The sequence below is a fragment of the Nycticebus coucang genome, chromosome 23, assembly GCF_027406575.1.
Source record: "Nycticebus coucang isolate mNycCou1 chromosome 23, mNycCou1.pri, whole genome shotgun sequence".
Taxonomy (NCBI): domain Eukaryota; kingdom Metazoa; phylum Chordata; class Mammalia; order Primates; family Lorisidae; genus Nycticebus; species Nycticebus coucang.
Window position 1 is genome coordinate 6382033 of NC_069802.1, and position 13333 is coordinate 6395365.

The 13333-nt window shown below is 36.0% G+C and overlaps 1 protein-coding gene across 1 annotated transcript in view; it reads right to left on the reverse strand.

The window, feature by feature from the left end:
• GABRB1 (gamma-aminobutyric acid type A receptor subunit beta1) overlaps positions 1 to 13333 on the reverse strand; it is a 499704-nt gene that overhangs the window by 110157 nt on the left and 376214 nt on the right. The window contains exon 5 of the mRNA XM_053578133.1: positions 4735 to 4817. Within this exon, the coding sequence (XP_053434108.1) occupies positions 4735 to 4817 (83 nt within the window). The remainder of the gene's footprint in view (positions 1 to 4734; positions 4818 to 13333) is intronic.

A 13333-nucleotide genomic window follows, 5' to 3' on the forward strand; every position in this document is an offset into this window, starting at 1 on the left:
AGGGAGAAATAGACGGGCTTCATAAATATTTTGTACAGACTAGGTGGTACTTGACAATAGATTGAATGGGAGGAGTATGAGGGACAAGGAGATGTCAACAATTAATCCCAGGATTTTGGCTGGATTAAGGAATCTGGAAAAGAAACTATGAGAGGGGAAAATCAAGAGTAAAGTTTTGAGCAAATTAAAGATACCTTTGAAGCATCAAAATAGATATGCCAAGAAGAGTGCTATGTACATCAATCTGGGGCTCAGAAGAGACTGGAGCTGGAGATACGAATCTGGGAATCACAGAATAAAGATGGAATGTAGCGAGGTCTTTTGTGACCTTTCTGAGAACAGTTTTAGCAGAGGCGGGAGGTGGGTAGGCAGGTAGCAGATTGCAGTGGGTTGAGAGGAAGTTGAGGCAATAGACAGCGGATATAGACCATTCTTTCGAGTAGTTTGGAAAAAAGAAAGTAGCGAGATTGGAAAAAGCTTCAGGGAGATGTGGGGGTAGAGTGGAGGTGTTTTAGGATGAGCAGAGTTTTTATTTTGTTTACTGGGTATGCGAAAAGAGGTGATAAAAAGAGCAAGATTGAGGATCTGAGAGTTGGGGGGTGAGGTGTGTGCGAGCTCGCAATAATCTAGTCCCAGGGGGAAGAGAGAAGAGATGGAATCCTGAACACGGGGGCAGGGTCAGCCCAAGAAGAAATGGGAACACCTCCTCCTCTGTAATGTAGGGGCCAACTCAGAATGGTAAGGAGAAAAGGAGTGTTGGAAGAAGACTGGTCAGAAGACTGAGAGATTTAAGGCCTGGAATGACTTTTGTGTGTGTGTGTGCAGTGACAGGGGACAACATCTGCTGAGAGTGAGAGTGGGCTGGGGTTTTTCTCAAATGTACATAGCAGAGAATGAGAAAAGGTACCTGAATCTTCCCTGATTGTGCTCCAAGCCTTCCACATCATCACTAGGCTAGTGGTGATCAAACCTTCACACGATGGTGCTATTGATTTCAAATTCCAAGTCCTCTTTATTCTAAATTCCTCAATTGATTTTTCTATATGCCATTAACCGATTTTATAGCATACCAGGGCTACAAAGCTACTAATTTGTTCCAAGTTCAAGCAAATTTTCAATTTAACAAGCCTTTATGGCCTTTTCAATTCTACTTGATTAGACAATATAAAGATAAGCAGAACATCTTTAATTGGTCTCAGAGGACCTAACCAGGAAAATCATGTCCTTAGCCTTGGGATTGTGATGGAAGAGCATACAAACTAGTAAATTTTGCAATTCAGGTGAAGTTTCCACTTTGCTGGCCATAGAAGTGTGACTGGTTCAATCTTCCATCAGTGGAATGTCTACTTTATTTATCATTCCTGTTTCCCAGCCAACACTAGAGCCTCTCATTTGCAGTCACTTTAAAGCTCAGTTATAGTCTTGATACACTATCAATCCAGGGAGAGCTGTTTTAAAAAATAGCGTGTTACTTTATGAAAAGCTAAAACATAGATGAATAACCAATTCAATATTTACTGATACTTAGCAACATATTGATTACGTACTTAGGTAGAAACAAGCAAAGCTCATTCAAACTCCATGTTGGCATACATAGGTTGCTTTATCATTTGAAATTATTACTCTTAAAATTTAAGATCTCCTTACATGGGTTTGTCTACTGTTAAGAAGGGATATATTTTAAGAAAATGTAAAAGCTAAGTCATGTTGCCATCTGAGGCTTTTATTTTTTCAAGGTAATATCGATGAAACCTAGGCCTGCTTGGTTTTCGTCAACCGTAGGCTACCTTCTCTCTGCAGCTGCAATCATTTGACCCTTGATCCTTGATATAAAAGTTAAGTTCTTCTTCAGCATCAATCTACGATCTATTCCAACTGATCAGGGACAGTTTAGGGAACACAGATCAACGGCTGGTTGACTCAGCATTCCCAGCCTGGCTGAGAGGCGCTATACCCCTATACCGCTAATTGTTGATGCCAGGCTGCCTCACTCACTGGTTGATTGCAGGATCCCCTGATGGGGAGTAGAACACTTAGGTCTTAATCTTCATTGGAAGCACTGGGGTTTGAAACCCTGCTCTATCACTATTCTTGCCCCATGGCCCTGGGAAAGTTATTGCACTTCTCTGAGGCTCAGTATATCATCTTTCAAATGTGTTGGCAGTACTTATGCCACAGAGGTTTTTACATAATACCTATCCTTAGACTAGCAAAGAGAAGGTAGTGCCATATTTTCTTCCCTTTCTAATTTCATAGACTCCTCATGATACAAATTCTTACAGTCATTAGTTTCTGCTTTGCTTTAGGTAAATACCTTTAGTAATTGCAGTTCTCTGCCCAGCTGCTGAATCACTTTTTAGTTTTTTTATTTCAAATTAATAGGAGGGTACAAATTTTTAGGTTACATTTTTTTCTACTTCTAAGGTAAAGTTCAAGTGGTAGTTGAGCCCTTCACCCAAGGGGCTAAACACCCTCACATTTTGTACATTAGGTGAGCTGCCGCCAATTGCCCTCCCTCCTTCCACCTCCCCTTTCTCTGCTCTCCTCTTGCCCTTTCTAGACTATATTTGTGTCTATATTGGCATCTCATTCATGTGGGTGTGTAGTTGTTTGTATATTGGTTTCATATTAACATGGAGTACATTGGATTTTTTTTCTATTCTTGAGATACAGATGATGGTTTTCATCTGCCTGTACTCATTCTGATGTTTTAGCTGCTTTTAGACTCTCAGTTACTGTGCTCATCCATTTGTCTAGACAACTGGTTGCATCTTACTGAATTGCTTCAATGATTGTCATATGCCCGGATCACCATCTATTGTCTTTCACCATATTTTATGATTACTTTAGACTACCTGCTGTCTGGGCTTCTCCCATCCCTGCCTCATAGAAGTTATATTTAACTTCTGATCGATTTATGGTTATTTTCATTATATCGTATGATGAACGGACCTAAAAGTCATCTGTTTTCTAATATGAATTTTAAAAGTTCCAACTTAAAGAAAAATGTCAACTAAACTAATAATAGTGTAGAAAAACTCAGTATGCATTATACAATAAAATACGAATTTTGGGAGAAAATACTGACAATTTCAGCACTTACAGTTTGCAGCACAGAATCGATTAAAATGCTTGTCAAAATTCATTCCTTTTTTAAAAAAGGAAATGACGTAAACCAGAAAAGCTTGGAATTTCAAGAGGTTGTCATATCCTAATGTTGATCATCAGAAGCCCAGGTGAAAAAGATCCACCAAGTCAATAGAAGGGAGGTCAAGGCTAAAATTAATCCATATGTGTGAGGTATCCTTGAGTTAGCCTTTTTTGTGAGTTCCCAAAGTAACAGTTACTTTCTTACTAAACTGACATGCTTCCTTACTTGTAAACCTTTATTAGCATAAATAAATGATTTGGTTCATAGTTAATTTTGGCATTTAAACCAAAATTCACTCTTGATATATTTATATATTAATGTGTTTTATTTATTTTATTTTATTTTTTTCATTAAATCATAGCTATGTACATTAATATATTCATGGGGCATCATTCGCTAGCTTCACAGACCATTTACCAAGTTTCACATATACCCTTGTAAGATGCACCGCTGGTATTAATGCGTTTTAAAACCTTTAGATGAGTATAATAAGCTTTAAAATTAAAATATCAACTAAATGTTAGTTTATACATTTTCTTGTTCATTATAGGTTCTAGGAATAGTAGACCAACGTCTGTGTCTAAATCTATAGCTATATATACATAAACTTCTTTATTTCTACGTTTACATACAGTGGAGCTAGCAAATTAATGTAATTGTTAAGTAATCAGATACTACAGAGGGAAACACATTTATCTTTCAATAATATGACAGGATGACCTGAAATTTTCTAATTTCCCTTTACCTCCTTAATGTTTAGATCTAGACAGTATTTTAGATGACCTAAATAAACGTTTGCTGATTTCTCACATTAAGTGGTACTTTAGTAATGGTCTGAATTAGCTAATGCACTTTTCAGTTCCTCTGAAACTACCAAATGGTCTAGTTTTGGTATTTGTAATTAATGGACTCAAACCCCTGAAGGTTGATGGCTGACAATGATATGAAGATAGTCAATCAGATTAAATCTCAGTAACTGAAGTATATGAATTGTTAATAAAGCAATAAATGAAAAAAACAGCACAAGAGGGAAAACAAAGATCAGTCACTAGACCTGCAGAACATTAAGTCTTTGGCCCAAAGCTCAAGCCCCATGAGCGCCATTGATCATCTTTTCTTCTCATGAGGAAAGCCACATCATTCACACAAGACTCTACCGCAGGGTTTTTCTAAAAGACAATAATTTACAATCCTTTAAGTTGATTATAGAACCAAAAACAATCTCACAAAATCTTTTCATATTAAAATGTTTTCCTCTCTTATTATTGCAGCTTGGATGTTGGATAGCTTTGGGTGAGACTCCACTCTGAGAAGGAGAAAGCATAAGTTTGTAAATTGTTGAGCTAAGATAACTGGACTTTCCTTAATTGTTCAAAAAGATAACTTCATTGAAATGACCCTTGAGTCACCAGTGTACAGAAAAATGTCACGAGACTATGAACACCTTGAAAAATCAATAGGACAAACAGTTAAAAATATAGGGTATTTTTGGCAGGAGGGTGCCAATTAACTCAGCAAAAGGTTAAAGTTAATTGGGTCAAGCAAGCATCCCTCTTTCTCCTTCCCCTGTCCAAGTAACTCACAGCTTTCTATCTCCAGGGTGCAGTTTTGCTCATCCAGAGGATATCTTCGAAGATCCATCATACATGCAGCTGTGGTTGTGATCCTGCCAGAGTGAGAGAGAAAAAAGTCAACATTGTAAGTGAAGACATTTCATTTCTGTTTCCCAGCCCAAAATCATGTTTACCAGTTGGTGGGAACAAGGCCTCAAAATTTTGTGACACTATAAAGACCTAGTGTGAATGCCAATAAATTGGATAACTTAGATAAATAAATGGAAATTGATAAATTTCTATAAATGTACCACCCAACCAAGACTGTATCAAGAACAAATAGAAAGCTGAACGCACCTATAACAAATAAGGACATTGATTCAATAGTCAAAAATTTCCCAGCAAAGAAAAGCCCAGGGCCAGATGGCTTCATAGGTGAATTGTACCAAAAATACAAAGAAGAACCATCCTAACCCTCTTAAATTCTACCAAAAATATAAGATAGAAAAAAAAAAAAAACTCCCCAACTCATATTATGAGGCCAGCATCACTCTGATTTCAAAGCTAGACAAAGACAGTAAAATAAATGAAATGAAAGCTACAGACCAATATACTTGATGGAAATAGATGGAAAAATTCTCAGTAAAATATGAGACAACTGAATTCAGTAGCATTAATATAAACAGATCACATACCATGACCAAGTGAGATTTATTCCTGGGATGCAATTATGGATACACAATAATCAACAACATACAGAAATCAATCAATGTGATACACCATAAAATAAAACTATATGATCATCTCAGTAAATGCAGAAAAACTGAAGGCTTTTCCTCTATGATCTGAAAGAAGGCAAACATTTTTAATCTCATTTCTGCTATTCAACATGATATGAAGTCTCAGCCAGAACATTCTAAAAATAAATAAAAGGCATCCAATTAAAAAGGGAAGAAGGAAATTTATCTGTTTTCAAGTGGCATGATCATGTACAGAGAAAACACTGTAGACACCAAAAAATCCTGTTAGAACTAATAAATAAATGTAATAAAATTGCAAGATACAAAATCAATACACAGACATCTGTGGTGTTTGTGTAAACTAACAACAAACTCTTCCAAAGATAAATTAAGAAAACAATCCTACTTACATTAACAACAACAACAACAACACAAATTACTTATGAAATCACTTAATCAAAGAGTAGACCTGTACAATGAACATTATAAAGCATTGATAAAAGAAATTTAAAAAGACAAATAAATAGAAAGACATCCCATGATCATAGATTAGAATAATTAACATTGTTAAAATGTTCTTAGTACCCAAAGCAATCTATATGATTAACCCAATCCCTATTGAAATCTCAATTTTTTTTTATAGAAATGGTAGAAAACAATCTTAAAATTCATATGGAAACACAAGAGTCTCTGAATAGCTGAAGCAATATGGAGCAAGAAGATTAAATCTGTTCTAACTTATATTTCTATCCACAGTGTACAAGGGTACTCTTTTCTCCACACCCTTGCTAAAACTTTTGTCTTTTCTTTTTAATCATAGCTTTCCTGATAGATGTGAGGTGATATTTCTTTGTCATTTAGAATTGCATTTCTTTGCTGATTAGAGATGTTGAGCATCCTTTCATATGCCTGTTGATCATCTGAATTTTTTGTTGTTGCTGTTGTTGTTGTTGTTGCTGTTGAGATATGTCTATTTAGGTCCTCTCTAATTTTTAATTGTGTTATTTGTATATTTAGTTTTGAATTATATGAGTTCTTTACATATTTTTCACATTAACTCATCAGTATGTATATGGTTTGCAAATATTTTATCTCATTCCATCAGGTTGCCTTTTCCAAGCTTTTTAGTTCGATTTAATTTCAGTTGTCTATTTTTGCTTTTGGCATCTGGGCTTCTGGTATCATTTCCAAAAAACTAGCGCTAAGACAAGTGTCAAAAAGGTTTTTACCTATGTTTCCCAATAGTAGTTTTACAGTTTCAATTTTTGTGTTATAATCTTTAAACCATTTTGAGTTAAATTTTATGTATGGTGTGAGATAGGGATCCAATTTATTTATTTATTTTTTGCATGCAGATATCCAGTTTTTCAAACATAATTTGTTAAAGAGACAATCATTTATCATTTTACCCATATGTTTTTGACACTTTTGTTGAAGTTCAGTTGACTGTAAACGTATGTGTTTATTTCTAGTTTCTTTATTCTGTTCTGGTGTAGATGTCTGCTTTATGCCATTACCATACTGGTTTCATCACTATAGATTTGCATTATAATTTCAAGTCAGGAAGTATGAGGCCTCCTGCTTTGATCCCAAGACCTTTGATCCCAAGACCTTGGGATCCCATTTAATCCCAAGATTATGATGTTAGCTCTGGATTTTATGGATATAGTCTTGATTGTGTTGAGGTAAGTTCTTTTTATACTTATTTTGTGTTGGGGTAAATTCCTTTTATACCTATTTTGTTGGGAGTTTTTATCATAAAAAGTTGTTGAAATTTGTCAAATGCTTCTTCTGCACCTATTGAGATGATCACATGGTTATTATTCTTCATTCTATTAATGTGGTGTATCACATTCTGCATATCCTGAACCATCCTTGCATTCCAGAAGTAAATTTCTTTAGGCCATTGTATAGATCCTTTTCATGTGCTACTGAATTAAGTTTGCTAGTATTTTATATAATATTACATTATATACATAATTAATGTAATTAATTCATTGAAAATAGACATATTTCAAAGGTATCACATGAAAGCTGTTAAAAAGTTATGATTAAAAATTTTAAAGGTAAGCAGATATGGTTAGAGTCTTACTTTTGTTGCTTACAAGTGATAGATTTGAGCTAGTTAAATTATATCCACGAGGCTCAGTCCCCTCATCAATCCATCAGTCAAAGCACCTACTACATAGAATTGCCACGAGAATTGAAAAACATAGTGTGTGCAAAGCTTTTAAGCCAGTGCCCATACTTAGTTAGTACTCCCCAAATGGGGATCATTATTAGATATTATTTCATGACAATGTCCATGTTCATTACCATTCTAGCTATGTCTTTGCTAATATCTATAGAATTTATGAGTTGAAGAATCTATATTATGCAGCAAAACCTATCCCCCCATCTCCTTCTGCTGCAATCAAATATATGTTATCAACAAGAACAAAACCCCCAACTTTCTGTGACTTTTGGAGCCTCCCATTTCCCATTATTAGAGATTTGTCAGATTCACCTCTGAAATCCTTGTCCTCTTATACTCAGTAGGTGGCATATTACATTACCATGGAAGAAGCAGCAGGTGGCATATTACCATGGAAGCAGCATTGTCCTAAAGCCAGAGTTTATACCATATTTACCAACTTCAACTGAGCTTTTGCGTTTATGTAATCTCTAGGATCCTAACTTGAGCTATCCTACTGGAACTTTATTATCCTCTGTTTTCCCTTACCTGGAAGGGTTTTTGTGCTGTGGAATCTGAGAGTAACTGGAATTCTTATGGCTGATCCATTTTTAAAAACTGTTGATATTACTTTGGAATTGGCAAAATACTTATCAAATTAAATGGTCCTACCCCACAAAGTGCAACCATAAGTTAAAGAGTTTTAACAATTCAAATTAAATAATGTTTCTTTTCTACCTTAATCTCCAGGAGTTGTAACATTTGAAATTTTCTAGAAGTACTCTGCAAATAGAAGCACAGCTATGTCTTCTCAGGGGGAAATCTCTTAGATAGTAGCCTCTGACACACTCTGTTCTGTACCTAGCTTATTTTCTTTCATAATGTGTCTTGGATTTGGTTTTGTATCAGTAAATAATAAGCCATCTTTAAAAATTACTACAAAATGTCCATAAATGCTGTGATGTATTTCCCTAATCATTCTTTGGAGGGCATTTGTGTTGTTTTCTATTTTATTTTTTATTTTGAAATGCAGTACAGTCTATACTCTGTGATGTGTGCATATGTACATGCAGAGTATATACTATACGACACTATACTGTATATGTGTACTTATACCACTGTGTAAGTATATATATATATATATATATATATATATATATACTTAGAGATACCTGCATGCCTACATCTGCATACTGTATGTATGGATATGAAGGTTCTCTGAATATACATTAGAGCATTTTTGAAGCTTGCAAAGTGAGTTATTTGTGCTAAACTAACAGGAATATAGGCCCCCTTTTCTTAAAAACACTAGTCCTTTCCAATTTTTCCTGGTCTGTCCTTTAGAAGGTTCATATATGTGAATATTTTGACAAACCCTTTGAAGCCTTTCTTAGACAGGGCACTGGATAATTTAACTGAACACATTTAAGCATTAGGCAAGAGCAAAAGGAATTTTAACATTTAATTAAAAATATTTCACTGTGCCCATAGCACAGTGGTTATGGTGCCAGCCACATACACCGAGGCTGGAGGGTTCGAACCCAGCCTGGGCCTGTTAAACAACAATGACAACTGCAACAAAAAATAGCTGGGCATTGTGGCAGGCACCTGTAGTCCCAGCTACTTGGGAGGCTGATAAAAGAGAATCGCTTAAGCCCAAGAGTTTGAGGTGGCTGTGAGCTGTGACGCCATGGCACTCTATCGAGGGTGACATAGTGAGACTCTGTCTAAATAAATAAATAAATAAAAATTTCAAAGTATTTTAACACTACATTTTCTGTTCCCATGATGACATGAATTAATTTATTCACCTAACACTATATCATGAATATCTCTGGTTGTCTAAAAATACAGATCTGCAACATTATTGTTGTAGTCTTCATAGTGTTCCAAACACCCTAAATAAAACAACACAATAAATATTAAAAATTCAGTTTACTATTGTCCTATATTTTTTGTTTAACAGCTGCTTATGAATTAAAAAATTGTGAAGATGTGAACGTTCTCTGGGAACATTAAAGTGTGCCCAGCCCTAAGATCCTATGACTAGCTAATATTTCCCAATTAGGGATGATTTCCCCTGACATGAGACATTTGGTAATATCTGTGGACATATTTTATTATCACACTGGGGCTAACAGGTTGACCATAGGATCTAGTGGGTCAGAGATGCTGCTCAACATTCTACAAGGGAAAGCATGGCCGCCGGCAGCAAGGAATCATCTGTTCCAAACATCAGGAGCTCTAAGGTTAAGTAACTCTGGAACAGACCAAGCACAGTGCCTTATGCCTGTGATCCCAGCAGTCTGAAAGGCCAAAGAAAGAGGCTAGCTAGAGACCAGGTGTCTCGCTGGGCAACATAGCCAGACTGCGTCTTAAAAACGGAACAGTCTTAGCTAGACGTGGTGGTGCACACCTGTAGTCTTAGCTACTGGGATGCTGAGGCAGGAGGATCATTTGAGGCCAAGAGTTTGAGGCAGCAGTGAGGTCTGATAGTGCTACTGCATTCTAGCTTGGGTGACAGAGATCCTGTCTCAAAACAAAACAATACAAACTCATCCGGTTATATATGGTGCTTTTCAAACATTTTTTTCCTCTGAAGAAAACTTTAGTAAACTGAATTTTATAAGGAAATTCAAGATATAAAGTACAAATGAAATAAATGAAAGCCATACTTTGTTAATACCAAGTCACCTTATTTTTTCAAATTTTTACATTTTAATGGGCTTGTGATGAGAAATTATGGTCTTAAATCTCCCTCAGCAGCAATTTATTTTTGTGCTGTATTTTATTTATATAGAAATGGAAGAATACTTATAAATAGTGAAGTATTTGCTTCTAAAATCTTTTTTCTTTCTTTCTTTTCTTTTTCTTTTTTTTTTTTTGAGACAGAGTGTCTGTTTCTGTTGCCCAGGCTAGAGTCCCAAGGCATCAGCCTAGCTCATAGCAACCTCAAACTCTTGGGTTTAAGTGATCCTTCTTTCCCAGTCTTCTGAGTAGCTGGGACTACAGACACCTGCCTGTAGAGATGGGGGTCTCACTCTTGCTCCGGCTGGTCTTGAACTCCCAAGCTCAAGGGATCCTCCTGCCACGGCCTCTCACAGTGGTAGGATGTACCTGGCCTTGCTTCTAAAAATCTATAACCAAGCATGAACTTCCCTAGATTGGGAAAACGACAACAACAAAAACAATAGCATTCCTTGTATCAAGAAACAATCTCACTAATCAATGACTCCTTTGCAGATAGTTCTGATTATTTTCATGGGCGCGTTCATCTAGAGGTGTTTAACGGTGCATTACTTGGTGCTCAATGCTCTGCATAGGCTAACCTGCAGCACAGATTAATATGGTGTTCTTGAATGCTTTAAAATGTGTCATAGGACACATTACAATGTACATGCTTCTGATCACAGTTTAAAATAATTATAACATTTTAAAATACCATTAGAATCAAATATTTGTGGAACCATTAATGAAACAGGCTGAGGGATACTTGAGAATACCATTTGAGCCCCACTTGTCAGCATGTCTCATTTAATGAACTTCATTTTCAGACAATTGTCATCTGTTAATCACTTCATGTTATATGAGGACATACATTCATGCATTGAAGTCTTGTACTGGACAAGTTGTGAGACTCTGAAGTTTTTACAAAGCTTTTGGCAACAACATTGGAGTGTTATCTGTGAAATGAATAACTAACGTCTCATGTTGTGAGTAGTAAAAAAATAAAGGCAACTTTTGGAAGGCATAACTAAACTTACCGTTTCCATCCATCATGATCAATTTGTACAATAATTAATAGATATAAGAAATATAATTGATATCACCTTGGGAAACTGTATATCAGATCAAGGCTTAATTATAATCTATTGTTTTTTCCACCAAAACTGCCTGGGCCAGTTTACTTTTACAGCTCCCAAATCTCATTATGATATCAAAGAGAGTTGAGTAATCACCAGCTTAGCAAGGGAAGGAATCAAAAACTTTAAGAATTTTACCTGTGGAAATCAGCTGGCTTTCTTTGGAAAGCACTGACATTGGTGAAACAACTTCTGTCTTGGGATCATTACCTTCCAAATTTCAAACTCTCAAGAGGATTTCATCGGCCCAATTTGAATGCGGTATCACCCCTCTCAGAATTATTTAGTAAGGATTGGAGAAAAGCCTCGCAAATACAAATGTGGTCCTCAGAGATCTACAGTGGTCTCTGAGAAGGGAAAGATTGTTGAGACCCAGACAAAGCCCTCCACACAAGCAGATACTCATGAATTAATGTTTCGCTTATAGAAATCCATGCAACAGAATGTTGGGCTCTTTGCTTATGTAAAGGTTTGGCATGTCTAGATTTTTTATTGCTTATGATTAAGTGAGCTGAGTGTCTGGGCTCTTTGTGGGAAAAAATTGCTCAGTAAGAATTCCCTGGATTGCTATTCACCTCTTCTGTCTTCTGGGGGGAGAAAGATGGCTCCTATGTTTTCATTTATTCTCCTTGCATAATAGAATTGCTCAGCAGTGGTAAGTAACCTCAACAATTAATTAACACATTAATGGAAATGAATTCACACTGTGGCTGAAGCAGCGGATTTTATACATCCTCTGTGGAATCAAAGGTGCCATACAGATCACAAAGTTGGATGGACTGAAGGCTTCAAGATTGAGTTGCTTTCTGAGTTCTGTTTTTAACTTTTCACACTCAAAATTTTCATTCTGAGTGCGTAGAAACATTATTATTGGTAGATAGCAAATGAAAGTACAGTGGGGTAGAATGAACTAAAGGCAAAAGCATTAACTGACTGTTCTCCTGCACACAGATTTCCCAAAGGTAGATTCATGACAGTGAAACATTCATCTATCTTCTTTCAAAGATATTTAGAATGGCTTACATTATAACCCAATTTATTGACATTTTGAAGGTTAGGTCAGAACACTATAATGGGCTATTAAAAACTGTGGTCTCATGATACCTTGGAGTGAACAGAAATCATGTTGCTGTAGTATCATTTATCAATGATACTGCATGGTGCATGGTGGTTGACCTTAAAGTCATTGTAATCATATATCATGTATATTTAATGTCTGAGGGTAGTATAATTCTCATTGCTGAAAAAACATAATTCCTAAATCTCTGGCCCATAAGTACCTTAAAATCCAGGTACACACAAACACACAGAAATAGAAACATGTTTGCACACACACACACATAGGGCAAGGGCACATTTGCAAATAAGAACACCAATTTAAACAAATGAACAAATTACATCCACACACTTGAGATTTTCCTCTAACCTGCAGCTTTATAGGGAAGAGCTTTTGAGTTTTAAACCTAATCTCTGTAGAACATAATTGAACAACTTAACAGAGAGTCTATGAAAGAAATATGAGAAAGAAGAAAGGAGAAAATTTCCTAAAATTGTCGAACCCTATTTTTACTGCTAAGATTGGTGGGACTGTCAGTAACATTTCTAAGACTGATATCAGTATCCTTTACTAGTGTGTTTGAAGAATGGCCTCTGGCTCAGGTGGCCTCTTGAATGTACCTTTAATCCATGTCAGCTGGATCACCCAAAGAAACTGATGGGAGAAGATGGACAGGTCAGCCTAAGTCAGGAGTAATGAATACACAGATTTTTTTTTCATCTAATACTTACCGAATTTTCACTGAACAGGGTAAAAAGAATGTGCATTATCTTCATAGTTTGCACCAAATTTTATT